The sequence below is a fragment of the Sycon ciliatum genome, chromosome 13 (assembly GCF_964019385.1).
Source record: "Sycon ciliatum chromosome 13, ocSycCili1.1, whole genome shotgun sequence".
Taxonomy (NCBI): Eukaryota; Metazoa; Porifera; class Calcarea; order Leucosolenida; family Sycettidae; genus Sycon; species Sycon ciliatum.
Genome location: NC_088655.1, coordinates 18,124,596 through 18,142,095, shown reverse-complemented (window position 1 = coordinate 18,142,095; position 17,500 = coordinate 18,124,596). Strand labels below are relative to the sequence as shown.

The following is a 17,500-nucleotide window of genomic DNA, read 5'->3' as shown; positions in this document are numbered from 1 at the left end:
ATTTGGGCCAAATTGAGGATCAAAGACCCACTTTAAATCTCAAAAATCTGGGTTTGGGATCTGCTTCTCCATACATTTTGCCATGGTATACCTGTCCTAATTTCATAAAACCTGGCTGAATTTCTATTTCCCTGTTCTTGGACTTTCCTGGCCTCAAATGTGGCAAGGAGGAATTGCACGGGTCACACAATGCAGGATGTACTGTTGTTTTCACGATATCTACAACTATGTGAGAGAGACACCAAAAAGTTAGGGTGCCAGTTTCCAATGAATGGACTGTAGACAAAAAAAAAGCATAGGGATGTTATAAATTCTTTAAAAAAATCCTTTTTTTTTTAAGACATAACCTGAGATTCGAACCCGCACTATCGCGCGCCCTGCATGCATCCCCCGATACACTTCGCATACATACTAATTCTTCCAAGTTGTTTCACATTGTGATGTTGCATTTGAAAGCCCTATTTGAATATGCATTGTGGCCAGCCGTCTTTGATGGCACGGTACGGTAGGGGATAGGTACGGGACAGGTACAATCGAGGGTAATACGACACCGTCTCCCTACCGTACCGTACCATCAAACACAGCTGGCCACATACAGCTGCCCGCAATATTCAAATAGGGCTTTCAAACGCAAGATAATAACGTGAAGCAACTTGGAAGAATGGGTATGAATGCGAAGTGTATGGGGGAATGCATGTAGGGCGATAGTGCGGGTTCGAATCCCAGGATATGCCTGAAAAAAAAATAGAATTGAAAAATTTATAACATCCTATGCTTTTTTGCCGTCAGATATGGATAGCGACAGGCGTGACACAAACAAACAAACAAATACCAAATTAAAGCTGTGTGGACCCTGGCTAGCGCCAGACGTTACTGAAGTAACATCTTCTGCATAGCTACGGGCATAATGCAGTTTGGGGATAAAATATCCAGTAAAACATGTTCGTTTTTTAGCCCATGGGCCAATATTCGAATTTTGAAAGCTCATGAAAAAGTACAAGTCCGTGCTCATAGTGAGTCTACCATACTCTACTGGTAAACTGCACTGACCTGCTGTACCATGGTAGGAAGAGTCCACATTGTGAAAAATTCTTGTTGACACGCGAGTTGCATTTATGTCTGTTTATAAGCCCATGGGCTTATAAACGGAGGTGGGCTTATATCCGGATATAGACCCGTGGGCTTATACGCGCGGAATTACGGTACTCACATGCGCATGCGACGACCCACACACGTGCACACGGAAATGCACATACAGGCATGTATGCGCGGACGCAATACATACACAACCACCATTTCCCCATCATCCATGCTACAGACAAATCACCACCCATTGATGTGCAGAGCTTGGCTGGCTTGATGAAATGATGGTTAGAACATACCGTCTTTGCGATTAAATCATTGATGGTTTGAGCAGTGGCACCAGCCTGTTCCAGTAGAGTTCCTGTGAAGTTTCCAATGATGCTAATGTGTGCTTTGTCTGAAACACATGTCCAGCAAGATAGAGCGTGACACCAGATAAAGGACAATCTGCTTTGGTTTGTTGAAATTTAATGGACCAACCTCGGTATGCATTCTCGCCACAACTGATAGAAGCACAATTTTTTTTAAATTTTCAATTCGGTGGTAGGGAAAGTACGTCGACTGCATTGGCTACGTTTTGTTCACGCGAATTCCGAGAAATATCACACAAGTATTTTCTACTCCCCACTCCTAGGTAACAGTGGCATGGCTACATTTGCTTACGTAAAGACAGGCAAGCATAGCTTACAATTGACGCCAAGGCTATATCCACACACATAAGCATGTTGCTTAGTTTTTGAGACCCACGCATATTTACACAGAAGAAATGAGTACAAGCACATCCAGTGGTAGAACTGAGAAAAAAAGTCAAGTCACAACCACGCTGTGTTTTTTCAGAGTTTGATTTGATCACCATGGAAACATTCATATTGTCTTTTCAAGTCGAGAATGATGTTGTGAGAAAAGTGTGCTTACAACCAACCCCATTCGCATATTTGCGAAGGGTGCACATATTATCTGTACCCATTATAAATGTTATAATGGGTACAAACCCATGTGCATACACAGGAGCGTAGCACCGTTGTGGAAGGTGGTCTGGTTGGAGGGGGTCTGGGGGTGTTACCCGTGAACATTTTGAAATCAGAGTGCAAAATCCTGCATTCTGGGCGCTTCTGGGCGAAAAGGTGGTCCGGCTAAAGCCGGACGGGCTGCTACGCCCCTGACACATGCACCAAAATACGGCACTAAGAAGAGTTCTCTAACCTTGTACGGTCAGCTTGACCTCCGCCATGTCCATGGCAAGTCCATTGCTGACTACACAGCGATACATGCCCTGGTGACAATTCTCCAGAGCAGCAAAGTCCAGCGTGACCTTGTGACCTTGCATCTGCTGCGTGGTGCTGGGACAGTTAGCCGCAGTGTTGATCAGGCAGGACCCGTTGTTGGCTACATGACACCAGTGAGCAGTGGGCTGCGGTGTCCCAGAAAACCGGCAAGACATGCTGACTGGAGATCCACGGTAAGCCACCATAGCCTTTCCCGGGCTCTCAGTGATCTTGGCGGCCACTACCACATGAAGCAGAACAATATTGGATATAAACTCATCTATTACACAAGAGAGATTGGAAGCTGTGTCGCAACTCTGAGTTTCACGTTTTACTACGATCATCAGGCAACTGATGGCTCCAAAACGGGCAGCCTAAACATAAGGGGGGGGGGGGTAAGGTGAGAAATTCTGAGGGAAGTCATAGCGCATGAGTCAGGTGCAGGCGTGAAGTTGCTACGTCTATAGACTTGAGGTATGCAGCAGCAGTTCCGGCGTGAACGATAGCATAAACTCATCTGTCATGACCCTTGTGGGGGCAGAATTCCAAGTAACTTGCTACAGATGCTGATAACAAAATCTGACTGGATCTCACGTGAACAATGGAATCGCAGATTATGGTTTTCAAAAGCAAACAGTGAATCTCTACTGGCCTGATACCCGATGCCCAATTTACGCATATCTCCTCAGTGATTGTAACAGGCTTTTCAGTTGGAGTGGAAATTGAGTTCCAAAATTAGGATTAGAATGCAAAAGGTAAAAAATCCAAAGCAAGGACGGGGTAGATAAAGTGTTGCCGCGTTTTGAAATACACTGCATGCCACAATATGAGTTTTATCATAAAACACGCGACTGCGATTCCTGTTGTAGACCACTACCCCACGTACTGAACAATTGGAGGTCATTTTACCACGGCAGTCCTTTGATAGACCCGAACACTTTGTTAACAGTAAACCTACAGTGCTACTCAATGAAATCCAGTCGAGTCACTCAAGTAAGCGCCGGGCGTTGCGCAGCCCTAGACCTGCGAACACTGGGCTGGGAAATGGTGCGAGGCGCAAACGTGAGTGAAGCGACTGGATTTCATTGAGCGACACTGTACTTGAAGAAGTACTAGAATCTTACACAAAAAAATTACCTTGAATAGTTACATAAGCGTGGTTTCCCGTTACATATCCCCCTGCGGCCGGTGCAGTTCTGTCCACGTTGTCAGCACTGCAACGATATATGCCAGCATCGCCTGCCTCCACGAGGCCTATGATCAACGTGTCTCCTGACACTGCAAATGATACTCTTCCACCAAGCCCGTCCTTTGCAAGCACCTGAAATTACCAGCAAAACAAAACAACAGTGCAATGACTTGCTGCATGATTTGTATACAAAGATTGTCAATGTGCCTTTGCAAATCTCTTGTCTCCAATCCAGTCTATCACTTCCAAGGTGCCAGGTAGACAAATCAAAAGATCCATGCTAATTTCAGTGGTTGGATTCACCCTCCCTTTCTTGTATTGGCTATGTACAGTCATCGCCAAAGAAATCCGGCCAATGCCATGGACACAGTGGTATGGTAAGCGTTCAGCGGCCGTACTTCATCGTTGGGGCATTTACAGCACCAGCATTCACAATGCTGGACAGGCTTCACTCCATGCACTACTCTCTACCTGCTGCAGGCTGCAGTCTGGTCGAGTACTGCAAAGTGTGTATCATGCACATGCATGGCATGTTCCATGCACTAGGCAGTGGCAGTGTACGGTACAGCTACCGGCAGCTATCGTAGCATTGGCCGGATTTTTTTGGCGACGGCTGTATTATTATGCGCCATGAAGTGGAGACGATAAATAAATAAAAAATTCCTTGAACTCATGGGACATCCATGACGGCTTCTCTGCTTCAACGGTTGACGCAAATGAACACCAACATGGCAGTGCCGATGAATGCTTCGCCACACTGTGGAACATGCGCACATATCGAGTAACGGTATGTGCTGAGCTTCCATACCTGTCCATCTTTAGTCCAGGTGATACTGGCCAGGGGAACTGCATATATATTGCAGTGCAGTTTGATCTGAGAGCCCAGCTGTACGGTTGCATTCTGCGTAAACGCCGTCTGCTTCGGTGGAACTGTAGCAATTGAGGGGACAGTGAGAGTGAGAGAATGAGAGAGAGAGAGAGAGAGAAAGAAGAAAAAGAGAATGAGTGAGAGAGAGAAACAGAACACCCAGAACGATGGTAACACAATACTGAAGATAATAAGTAAGTAGCCATACCCAGAGAATCATGCACACCACCCAACAGATGTGATTGCTGGTCGTTGAACAAATTTCACGAAACAAACATTAGCAAGCAACAAAGTGAAACAATACAGATTATTAATCATTCTCCTAACCCAACACTAACTTCTATCCCCTTCTAAACCTGCTGATGCTGCGTATCTGAAGTTTCTAGCTCCCAACCCTCACTGATCGAGACATTTCCCATGGAGTGGACTTACCGAAAACTCTGAGATGCACAGATGCGTTAGCCGACGGTAGGTGGCTGTTGGCAGCAAGACACGAATACTGACCATGATTGAGAGCCAGAGAAACACTTGCCAGAGTCAGCACTGATGCCACTCCAGAGGAGAGATTCCCTGAAAGGCCAAGGCCATTGATAATAGTAGTGCTGGATAAACGAGTCGGGAGCAGCGTTCTATTATGGTACCAAGTGATATCCGGTGCCGGAAATCCCCGTATACGGCAGCTGAACCGGGCTGTATCCCCTTCATTGATCACCTCATCTGTTGGCCAGCTGAGGAATGTTGGTGATTCTGCAGAAGATGTACCCAAGTGCCCAAATTGATTTTCTCCGAGGGCAACCTAAAAAAGTCTGGATCCCGACTTGCATAATACATGTACTGGGTTCGAAAGGCCAAAGATGTGAATGATTGGGTAAGATTCTGGAGCAGAGAGGAAAGGTAGTAAAATAGGACATCGCCCAGAAGGCGGTGCATACCAAAACTTTCCACATTTACGGTCAAGCTTTGAATGCACACCAACATCTAGACAACTAGTCATGGAGACGAATTTCTCACAATGGACACAGCTAACCCGTACTCACCTCCGTAGGCCAGATTTATGTACACAACGGTGTGTCCTGCCGGGTTGGCAATCCTCACAGCATACTGACCAACATGCCAATACTCCACACTGGCTATTGTATAGCTCAGGTGGTCTGCTGAGATACTGGTGTTTGCCAGGCTTTGCCAAGAGTCATTCACAAGCTGCATAGGACAGCGGAGGCAAAAGCACATTCCCTGACATGAACATGAAATGAATGTGGCAAATGATGTACATGAGATGTTTATGGACATTACATTGTGTTGCCACTGGGAAAACAAAATTCACGGTTCGGGTGGGAATGGATTGAACCAAGTTTTCTGCAACCATAGAAACGCCTCCACCTTCAAATATCAATATGCAGTTGCAGCTCCTGAAGGTGGGAGGTAAGTAGATCAGACCCACCACAGAGTGGTCCAAGACCGAGCTGCATCTATGTGTCCCTTGTGCCACGCCACGAATTAATTCCCAATTGACTGTGGGGTGTGTGTGGGGGGGGGGGGGGAGGAGGAGGGTGGCAGCACGGCTCGAAAAATTCCTCCGCGATTGTGAATGAAAACATTATGATGTGCCATCACACTACAAGCAGTGCATTGTGATGAACTACAGCTGTACCTGAGACCAGGTGATGTTGGAAACCGGTGCTGGAGGATTGCCGGGATACGTAATGCGTATGCGCAATGTCGCCGGTCTACCCCGAACACCAACCAGACTGTGCGCAACTGCACTGGCTTGCGGTAACACTGCGCACAAGAACAAAAAAAGCACGCTAAGTACACCGTTTGGGCGTCTTTTAAATTCAAATTTATGGCAGTGCAGAACTTATTTATCACCCTGCTATGGTCAGTATAGTAAGTCAACATGTGGACAAAATTGTTCGCAAGACAAGGCCAATTTCTGATCTGGAGAATAGGGAATTTGCAAAGCATGCGTGGAGGCAGAGAGGGGGGGGGGGGGGGTAATGAACAGTGTGATCATGCGCAATGTTCATGTAGTGCCTACCTTGAACTTTAACACTGCGTCGACTGGACTTCATCCCATGCTGGTTACGTGCACTGCACGTGTATTGGCCGGCTGTCGCCATGGTAACATTATACAGTATTAGCACACTGTGATACAGATGAGGTTCGGAAACATTGGCGGTGACCACACTGGAGCTTGTTATATCCACCCCACTGTGCTGCCATGTGATAGTGGGTGGGGGTAGAGCACGAAATGAACATCTCACAGTCACCGAATGCTGATGTTCGTTGCATAGGACTGTGTCTTCTTGGGGTACACTCTCAGGCCGTACTGTTAGAGAAAAGGAAAACAGCAATACCAAACATTGACTCGGATTCACTCAGCCTGTGTGGTTACTGTCAACACACACAAATAATGTGCATTCACGTAGTACAGTGCTGTCGGTCGGCGAAGAACTGGGGTGGGGTGTCAGCCTCCTAGACTACACCGTTCTAATTTTCATATATAATTATTTCAGTTTATGGGCAGTTCAATCACCGAGTATAAATCGGTATGCGGTGCTTGATAACATTCTATCCTGTCCGTTCTTCGGCGCCCCACAGAACTGTCGAATCCTTCCTGGGCAGTTATAACCACAAACTGTTATAGTTATATGCATTGACTGTATCCTCTGGAGTGCAACAATCTTTTGTTCTTCCTCTCCTGTGACTTAAAAAATCTCAGATTTTGACTTTTTTGCACTCCATACATAATTTTATTTTCATTATTTTATTGGTTTGGTGAGACTCCCATGATAGGTGTTGCGGATCCGATCAGGAAAGGGCTCTCATTCTCTCACCTCTCTTCTCACTCACGGCTTCTGTTGGAACGTTCTCCATTTGTTAGTGTTTGTCTTTGTCTACCCATATATTACTCAGTACGTCGTAATTTGACACCGCTTGAATATTCTTACCTTGCGCATTTCACCGTTTGCAACGTGGCTCCTCTGCCTCAGTTTCCGTTCTATTTCTCTGACAGGGGCAGCAACCACCCGTCTGGTGGGTGCCAGCATCTCCCGGCAGTCGCGTTGGAACTCTACAATATGTATTGTTCTTCGATGATTAGGAATCTGCCTTTCTAGCTCTTCGCCATCCGAACTATTATTTATTTGTGCTGTTTCTTGCAGCACTCGCTTTTGACCTTTTTGCATATGTCCGCGTGTGCACTGATGACATGCATTATTTTCGGTCACGTGTCTCGCTTCGCGCTTGCAGCTTGTCATTCAAAATGCTGGAAGTTGAAACTGCGCTCGCACTCGTCAGATTTCTTTGCTTGCTGTTTTCTTTGCCAGTCGAGCGTGGGGACGCTACGGTGTCATCCTCCTTGGCTGTGCGCCCGGTACGGGGCTGGGTACGTGCGTCCCCAGCTCTCCGTTCTTGGTTCTTTTTTCTCCTTTGATTTTGATGCTTCAATGGAGTTTTGGTAGTTGTTGTTTGTTCGAAGACATGTGTTTCTAAACTGTTTGTGACGAGGGATCTCGCTCGACCCGTGTGTTAGTCTGACGACCTGGGACACGTGCACGTGCACGACAATAGGTATCCATTTACCTCTGGAGAATCCGTAAATAAACAAAACAATGATCTTTCAGAAAGAGGGCAGTTCTTTTACTGAATGTTCTAAGACCATGGCTCAGGAGCGGTATCAGGCTCAAATCCACCTGGAGTAAAATGAGAGAAAATAAACGAGTGGCAATGTTCGATCTCACGCAGAAGGCTTACTGTAAACAGTCAGGTTGACTGATGCAGTCACATTGCTGAGAAAGGAGTTGGAAGCGATGCATCGGTAGACTCCTGCATTGGCTGCTGTTGTTACTGACTTCAGGATCAGCGTTGATTGAACGTCATGGGTTAGAGGGCTGGTGAGAGTAAAGTTAGATATTGCCATCGCGCTGGTGTGGTTGGCCGGAACCAACGTAAAACCGTAATGCCAGGATATGCTGGGCTTGGGATTGCCGCTTGCCAGGCATTGTAATCGCGCGGTGTCCAGTTCGTTGACTTCCAAATTCTGCGAGATGTGCCGGATTTGCAGAGGTTCTGCAAATTGAAATGGAAAACACATGAAAAAAAGTACATGGAAATAATGTGCAAAGGAAACTGCACATCCAGGACAAAGTGTACTTACACCCTTCTCTCCCCGCTGATGATCAATATTTCAGATGTAAGAGAGGAGATATAGCAAAAAGGAGAAGTGGCATGCGTGACATACCTTCATATCTCACAGTGAAGTTGACAGTGACCGATCCCAGCTTGTTAGAAAGCTCCACGATGTATTTTCCAGCGTCTGCATACTGCATGGACTCAACCATCAGCGACAGTCCGTCTACTGAAATGCTGCTATTTGCGAGTGGGAGCAACGAGGAGTCATTGACAGCCTGAGAGATAAATGAAAGAGGCAAGAATTCCGTCCTCTCTAACAGACGCATCCCAACAAATTAATCTTCCAGAGGCGACAAAGTCATCATTTTGTATCTAAAATTGTGACATTCCATAGCATTGCATCTGCCAGACCAACAGCCAGGTGATGCATGATAAGGATATAACCCAGGTACAGGTTAACATTCCCAAGCTAGATGTGTTTCTCAACGCAATGCTATGATCGGTTGTAAAGCGGCTTTGCACACATTGTTACCTTCTACACAAAAAAACATGGCAGTATCTACAAACATTGCAGCCCAGCACACGATTAACATTGTACCTTGAACCACAGGATATCAGACTCGTTGATGGGTGGATTTCCCGGATACAGTACCGTCAACGACAGGTTCAGTGGCATGTCTTTGACTCCAGTCTGCAGAGCCACATCGGCATAGGCCCGGGGCAGTGCTGTAATGCAGGACAGAACAGGTTGCAATGGAAAGGATTTCTAATTGCCTTCATGGCAATACAGTCCCAACATATGTATTCCCAGCTTGGTGTTTTTGCCACAATCCCAGTGTATTCAACTCTGCACACATGGCAATCGAATACAGCAAAACCTGTGACTAACGACCACCCCTTGGGGCCAGAGAAAGCGGTCTTCAGTGGCAGGTGGTCCTTAGTTACTGGTTTGCACCGCACAACCATATGTGAATGTGAGACCGTCTATGCCTGGCACAGTGGTCTGTAGTACCAGGCCCCGTCGCTAGTCACGGTGGTCTGTAGTACCAGGCCCCGTCGCTAGTCACGGTGGTCTTTAGTTACAGGTTTTACTGTAATTTCACCACACTTTGTGCATGCTAAGGTGTACTACTCGACTAGATCATGCTTATACTTTAAACACAAACCTTGAACTTCGGTTCTACTAGTTTGCATCCTGGCAATTTACAATGGAGCCACAAGAAAGGAGCGATGACGGAGATCTCTAGCAAGAGGTCATTGCTCAATGCTAGATGATGCTAGAGTAGTGCCTCCACTACATGAGAGTCGACGATACTTGTCACTGGTGAATGGATCTTAATAGAGGTTCCGGAGTACGATTTTCCGTGCCAACATCCGTAGAGGCGTTACGGATATTGTATATGTCGTTTTCAATCAGTGAAATGATCCGAACTACGGAACTTAGTGTTTTCCGCTATGCCTTTTTATTTTGAAAATATGTACAGAAGTCAAAACTTCCCGCGGAAAATCGATGTTTCTCGTACCAGATATGTACGCAACTAATATTTCTGCACTCAATGACGCAAAATCCCCATACGAAACATGGTTCGCATGAAAGCCAGTCCACACGGATTCACGGTACCGAAATATTGCTTCAAGCACGCCTCGAAAAATCTTCAGCGACCATACGGATTTTGGCATGGAAAATCGTACCCCGGAACCTCTCTACTTGTAGTATTTGAACTGTACTTCTACAGAACGCCCACACCTTGACAATAGACAGCGTCTACCTGACAGTGTTTCTCGCAGTTAGAACACTCTGACTTAATTTTTTTGGCTAAACTTCACTTTGGCCATTTTGACCAGTCACTCTGAGCCTCGCTGATGAAAATATTACTAGGTCGAAATAACTAGCTGTCTGGAGTTTGAGAATGTATGCATCAATATTACAAACTAACCGTAGACTCGTAGTTGCACCATTGCAGAGGCTGTTCCATTGGCTGTTTCGGCCGTGCACAGGTAATGGCCTTCGTCGCTGACCTGCAAGTTTGTGATTGTTAGCTCACTGTGGTACACATGTGGTGTGGTGGTGTTCTGGTAAAATCGAGACGGCCATGAGAGTATTCTCCCATCGCTCTGCTCCTGCCATGTTATGTTTGGTGCAGGTACGCTCCGGAATATGCACTTTAGCGTAATAACTGCCTGGTTCTCGAAACCAATCAAAGCACTTGATGAGGATGCGCTCATGAACACTGGAACAGCTTGAAAACAAAATAGAGTTAGAGAGATGGACAAACGGATGGACGGACGAACAGACGGAGAGACGGACGGACGGACACACACAGCGATATAAATGGGAGAGCATGTTTATTGTTGCCCTGTACACTGAAATTCCTTATCCTAATCAGATGTATCAGTCGATCTGGGAAAATAATTCAGTCGTGTGAAACACTCAAATAAAAATCGTTATGCTGGCAGACTCCAGACTCACCATATATGGTCACTGGCACAGTACGTGTATCACTGCCGTACTGGTTCCAAGCCACAAGCGTGATGTTGTACGTGTGGCCGTTGCTATATACGGGGAGGTACGGCCACCGTACAGAGCTTGTGAAAACGGGATAGGATACTCGTGACCCATTCCATAGAGTATTTGTGTTCTGAGGCATCGGGGAAACGATCCATTGTATGTTTGGTTCGGGATTCACTAGGAGAGTACAGTTTAGATCAACTGTAGTGTTCTCGAACACATGAAATTCAGTTGAAGACATAAACTGAATCCGAGGCGAACCTAGACGCAGACAGAAAAGCATAAGGTGAGAGCAGACATGTGCGTGAGGATATGACGGACAGTTGCTATCTGTTAAAATGAAGGAGGAGCTGTTAAATACAGGTGGAAGAAGATGGTCCTGACATCCAATAAGTCACATTGCATTTGTGTCACTCTTCTGAATGTTTCGAAGTCATTGCATGCAAACCAAGTTATTAGCAACGAGGATTACTTTCCGTGTAGTTGATTTTAGAAAATCTCACAACATCAAAATCTAAAATAAAAGACAAAATGACAAGGAAACGAGTTATGAAGCAACTATCCACGACTATAACCAGATAATAAGTAGTCAGAATGTGCGATAACAGGGCATAAAACTGAGAGGCTACTGAGACATTAAAAGACCTAAGACCTAGCTCTAACACATCTCTAGTTTGCAAACCAACAGCCAACTTGACGAGTTCAACATCAAAATCGAATTTCATCAGCATGGTACAGTTGCAGATCAGAATGCTCCCACCAACATAACTCACGCACAACAGTCACTGATGCCTTATGCCCAGCCACAACGTCTGGACTTGACTTACCCACAACAGCCACCGATGCGTGATTCCCAGTCATCGTACCTCCCACTAATGGCAGTGATGGATTCTTGTTGGAAGCTTCACAGTGATAGACGGAACCACCGCCATCGGCGTAAGTGACATTAGCTAGCGAAAGGGTCACGTTCATTGCCGAAAATGTCACCCGTCCACCGAGATCGCCTGCCCGTAACAACTACAGATAATTTCAATGTTTACAATGTTTACAGATCGATCAGTATATACTGCAAAATGCCCTGCTTCTTGTAACATAAAGCGCATTCGACAAACACGATGCCCTCGAAATCACATGCTAATACTGTTGGCCGAAGTTTGAAGTCAGATTCTGCTAGATCAGACACAGGTGCTGAACGGACAACATAATACGAGTGACCTGCAACCATACATGTATATGTACACCCCAGTCAGTGTTCTAGCCAAAGGGGGGGGGGGGGGAGGGGGGGGGGCGCAGCGTCCCCCTACTCTGTTTGCCCCCCCCCCCCCTGAAAAAGTGCAGCCCTCCTGCTCATTTTTCAATTTTGGTGCTTTTTCATGCTGTTCAACGAATTTTCAGTCGATAGCCACTACTGGCAGTACTGGAGGGTCCAAAAAGGCACATATGTCTGGAGTGAAGTCGGGGGTTCGATCTGGACGTTGCATTTTGCATGGCAAGACAATTTCCGAAAATGGAAAAATGGGTTACTATGTAACTGTTTCTCATACCCCCCTACTATTTTGACCTGGCTAGAACCCTGCCAGTCATGTACACCATGGCTGATGCCATGACATCTTGCGAAAATGCCGGAACACTGTAATGCTTACCTTTCCATCTCGATACCATGATATCCTGGATATCGGGACTGATGAGACATTGCAGTGAAGTACCGCCGGCCGGTGAAGCAACACCGTGATACTGGCAGTGGGGAGAATCTGAACCGGAGGTGCTGACATAACAAAAACAAAAACAAAAAAAATTCGACGGGTTCGCGTACCGGGCAGGTCAAGAACAAGGAGTCGTACAACTCCCTGGTCAAGAACCATCTTTCCGCTTCTGTGGGACGCCAACACCCCATGATCAGGCGTCAGATGTGGCTCCTAAACGGTGGGGGAGGATAGATCAGATCCATCTACCATACTGATATAACAAAAGGATCAAGTAAAACACACTTCGAACCTCAGCTACTTCAGTAGTAGATTTCGGATGACCATGTACTAGTCCTACACCCTTCGCCTCCTATTATTTTAACTTTCCCAACACACGAAACCCGCTCGTTCAAATGCCCAAGCATGCTGGCAGCCCTAAACACATGCATGCATACCCTCTCCCCCCCCCCCCCTCCTGCTACACGCAAACTCACACACACACACACACCTTGACCTTGACCTTGATCTTGCCCATTGCGTACGCAATGATAGCGAATGTCGGAAAGTTCAAGTGAGAACACGAGCGCAGAACTTGGCATGTCGTTTCAGGTCTCCTGGTCGACGAAATGGGCGTCCACAGACACATAGAAGAGGATCAGGAGCGGGCCGTGGCGGTGGGGTGCTACTCGCAACTCGTCTCCAGCCGGGACGATCTTGGCAACTCTCAAGCCAGGTGGTCACGCCGAGGTCCGCCAGGTCAGTCGATACCACATCTCGCCACCTCTTCTTCGGGCCGTGACGAGGACGGGGGGCAGGCAGCTCGCCGAACAGCAATTGCTTCGGTGCGCGTGAGTCGTCCATCCTGCCGACGTGACCCAGCCAACGAAGCCGGTGGCGACGGATGATGCGGGTGATATCAGGGTCAACACTGAATGTAGCTGCTAATGTGGCCGTTGAGATCCGATCATCCCACTGTTGACGACGGCCGATACCCACAATGGACCGAACACACTGATGGTGAAACGTGTTTAGCTTCTGGAGGTGGCCTGCCTTGGTGGTCCACGTCTCCGCACCATACAAGAGGGTCGTGAGGACGACAGCCTCATAGACACGCCTCTTGCTGCGAAGCGACAGGGTCTGGTTATCAAAGACAGAAGCTTTGAGGGCTCCGAACACAGCTGAGGCTTTCGCAAGGCGAGAGCGGACATCAGCACAGGCAAGACCATCCGAGGAGAGCACACTGCCAAGGTAGGTGAATTGGTCCACCACCTCAATCGTGTCTGCTCCAACAACAACGTCACGGCGATCAGCAGACTCACCCACAGCCATACCCTTGGTCTTTCTCACACTGACCGTCAGGCCCCAGCTGCTTGCGCATGTGATGAAGCTGGAAGTCATCGCTTCGAAGGCAGGCCGAGATGTTGCGTAGAGTGCAGCGTCGTCAGCAAACTGGGATTCTGTGACCGTTGATGACAGAAGCTTGCCCTTCGCCGTTCGGTCACCTACTAGCTTCCTCCCGACTTTATATCAAAAGGATATGCCAGCGTCCGGACAACTGGACCTCCAACTGGAAACGACGGCAGAGAAGTACAAATTGAAGAGCATTGGTGCGAGAGTGCAGCCCTGACGCAATCCATTCCGCACAGTTATCGGGTCAGTCAGCTTGCCATCCACCCGAACAGAAGCAGTCATGCCGTTGTGGAGTGACTGAATGATGCGGAGCATTGCCGGCGGAACACCAAGCTTTTGGAGAACCTGCCACAGCGCTGCACGCGGGATACTGTCATACGCCTTTCTCAGATCGACGAACAGGACATATGCATCTGAATCATGCTCCAACGTCTTCTCCATCAACTGCCGTGCGACGTACACCATATCGACGCAGCCACGTCCCTTTCTGAAGCCGCACTGAGAGTCTGGCAAGACATTTTCAGCGATAGCTTTGAGGCGGTCCTGCAGAATACGGGCAAGCAGCTTGCCGACAACGTCCAACAGACTGATGCCGCGCCAGTTATCACAGTGGTGTAGATCTCCCTTCTTGGGGATGGGCACAACCACTGCATCACGCCAATCATCGACTACAGTGCCTTCGAGCCAGGATTTACGCATGATGGTCAGGATGCGACTGTGTAGGTCTTTGCCACCATGTAAGACCATGTCCGGTAGAATGCCCGACTGACCGCCAGCTTTACCCGCTTTCATGGTCCGCAGTGCAGCCTCCAGCTCAGCAACAGTGGGTGGCTGGTCCAGCTCAGGAATAACAGGGCGATCCGCCATCATCTCGACCACAGCTGCGTCAAACTCACTCTCAACGTTCAGGACACCCTGAAAGTGCTGCAGCCATCTTCCACTGACAGCCTCGGGTCCATCACTCAACGTGCCATCTTCCAAATACACAGCAGACGGCTGCATTGGACGGCGGCCTTGATGGAGCGTCTGCAACTTGCGGACTGCAGCCCAACGAACAGAACAATTGTTAGCAGCATTTTCAGCTTGGGATGCGATGTCTTCAATCCAAGTTTCCTTGGCACTCCTTACAGCCTTCTCCACCTCACGTTGTGTCTGACGAAAGTTCTTGCGTGAAGACGCGGTGTTCTTCTGCAACATGACATCTCCAGCGGAATTCTTGATATCAATCAGCGGAAGAAGCACAGTCTCACTCGCCTTAAACCAGTCGGGTTGCCTGCGTTGCCGTGGTCCCAGGACATCCTCTGCTGTACTGCACATTATATCCTTCACTGCTTGCCATTGGTCAGCTGCAGTGTCCGCATCAGCAGTATCAGGGAGCTTGTCTGAAATTTGTTCAGCAAAGCTCTTGCGAACGGCCGGGTCACCCAGCTTTCCGACAGCAACAGGTGCGGGTTTCGGCACAGGGCGAGGCCTGCGGCACAATGGACGATCAAGTAGAATCCTGCTGCGAACCATGTGGTGGTCTGTCCAACAGTTGGCACCTCGCATTACGCTGACATCAAGACAAAAGCGACGGTGTGGCTGCCTCATGATGATAAAATCTATGAGATGGGTTTGCTTCGTAGCTGGGTGCATCCAGGTCCCACGCCTCGACGCAGGTTTCTGGAAATGGGTGTTCATTACAGACAGCCCGTTGGTAGCACACCACATCAGAAGCCGCTCACCAGCATCATTCCGCGCACCGTGACCGTATCTCCCCAACACAGCCCTCCATTCGTCTCCTGCGTCATTGCTGCTGCCAACTCTAGCATTGAAGTCACCAAGCAGCAACAGAACATCACTGGCTGGCACACCATCGACCACCCTCTGCAAATCTGTGAAGAAATGATCTTTGACGGGTGCAGTAGCTTTACTGGTTGGTGCGTACGCACTCACAACTGTCACATACAAATCATTCCTTCTCTGCCATTCGCCATGCACTCGAAGTTCCCCCGCCTCCGCGAGCTTGAGACGGGCCACAACCAATCTCGAACTTACAGCGGTCCACTGCTCACCAGCACGTCTCCAAGCTTCCGTCATCCCTGGGTTCAGCATAATTCCAACACCTTCGTTCCTACGCGCAGGACCATCGCCATTTGGTAGACGACGACCTGAGTGCAAGAACGTATATCCATCAGCTCTCCAGACATCGGACTCGAACCACTTTGTCTCTTGGATCGCAGCGATAGCAATTCCATATCTCCGAAGCTCCGCGACCAAGAAATCCAATTTACGATCGATCGACAAATTATTATTTTGCCGCTTTCTGCAGATCCGCTCGTCTCCAGAGTCCTCGACAAGGGAACGAACATTCCACGTCGCGAAAGCGAGAGCAGCTCCACGTCCACCACCACCACTTCCTTCCTTTCTCCTCTCTGTCTGGTTGGACTTCGTCGTCGTCCTCCTCACCATTCCAAATTCAAATTTTCGAAATTCTCAAAATGAACTTTCCGACTACTTGTGCAGTGAGTGCGCAACAACAACTCCGCAGTAGCTTGCAAGGCCACTGGCGGAGGTCACCACAGCCCTGCCCTGGTCTACACCACACGGACAGGGCTGTGTTACGTGACACAAACGACTTGAGGTCAGAGCACTCAAAAATGCAACCAACCTCTACTGTACCAAGCGCACACACACACACACACACACACACACACACACACACACACACACACACACACATACACACACACACACACACACACACGCGCACACACCCGCGCGCGCATGCAGACTCACACAAATTCACATGTACATCTGCTCACAGCCCTATAATTTAGGAGGGCGCATGGCACTGTGGTAAGTGTGTTTGGACAAATCACAGAATGCGGATTGGCGACATAAGCCCATCCATCTCTGAATCCAACTCTTGTTGCAAGTACACAGAGAAATGCACACATACTCATGCTATAGTATACACTGCTGTACAACAATCAGTTCATTGCACATGATTTGACTGACATATACTTACCATAGACTGTGAGATTGGCCCGAGCAGTGTCACTAGGGAATGCCCCAGCGCTTGCTCGGCACTCGTACAGATTGTCATTGACCAGCATCACCATTGGTAGAACTAGTGTGGACTGGACGGCGAAGGAAAGGTGCTTTGCTAAAGTGGAGTTGACTAGCTGTTGGTTGGTGTAGAGCCATGTATGAAGTGGTGCAGTAACCGTGTGCCATGTCACATTTGGCATAGGGTTGCCGGTTACTGTGCATCGGAACGTCACGTTGGAACCCTCATTGACGACTTGTGATATAGGATACGATGTGATCACCGGAGGTTCTAGAGGTAGGATTAGAATTAGAGCAACAGGTGGA

General features: G+C 48.0%; 1 protein-coding gene across 1 annotated transcript in view; it reads right to left on the bottom strand.

Moving 5' to 3' along the window:
* Positions 1-17,500, bottom strand: part of LOC135829935 (hemicentin-2-like) — a 73,242-nt gene that overhangs the window by 18,635 nt on the left and 37,107 nt on the right. The window contains exons 13-28 of the mRNA XM_065342323.1: positions 17,154-17,465; positions 12,692-12,813; positions 11,876-12,065; positions 11,010-11,309; positions 10,477-10,779; positions 9,138-9,265; positions 8,649-8,814; positions 8,162-8,476; positions 6,444-6,734; positions 6,057-6,184; positions 5,443-5,605; positions 4,838-5,152; positions 4,346-4,467; positions 3,486-3,669; positions 2,287-2,589; positions 1,383-1,480 (exon numbers count right to left, since the gene is read on the bottom strand). Coding sequence (XP_065198395.1) covers positions 1,383-1,480; positions 2,287-2,589; positions 3,486-3,669; positions 4,346-4,467; positions 4,838-5,152; positions 5,443-5,605; positions 6,057-6,184; positions 6,444-6,734; positions 8,162-8,476; positions 8,649-8,814; positions 9,138-9,265; positions 10,477-10,779; positions 11,010-11,309; positions 11,876-12,065; positions 12,692-12,813; positions 17,154-17,465 — 3,440 coding nt within the window. The remainder of the gene's footprint in view (positions 1-1,382; positions 1,481-2,286; positions 2,590-3,485; positions 3,670-4,345; positions 4,468-4,837; positions 5,153-5,442; positions 5,606-6,056; positions 6,185-6,443; positions 6,735-8,161; positions 8,477-8,648; positions 8,815-9,137; positions 9,266-10,476; positions 10,780-11,009; positions 11,310-11,875; positions 12,066-12,691; positions 12,814-17,153; positions 17,466-17,500) is intronic.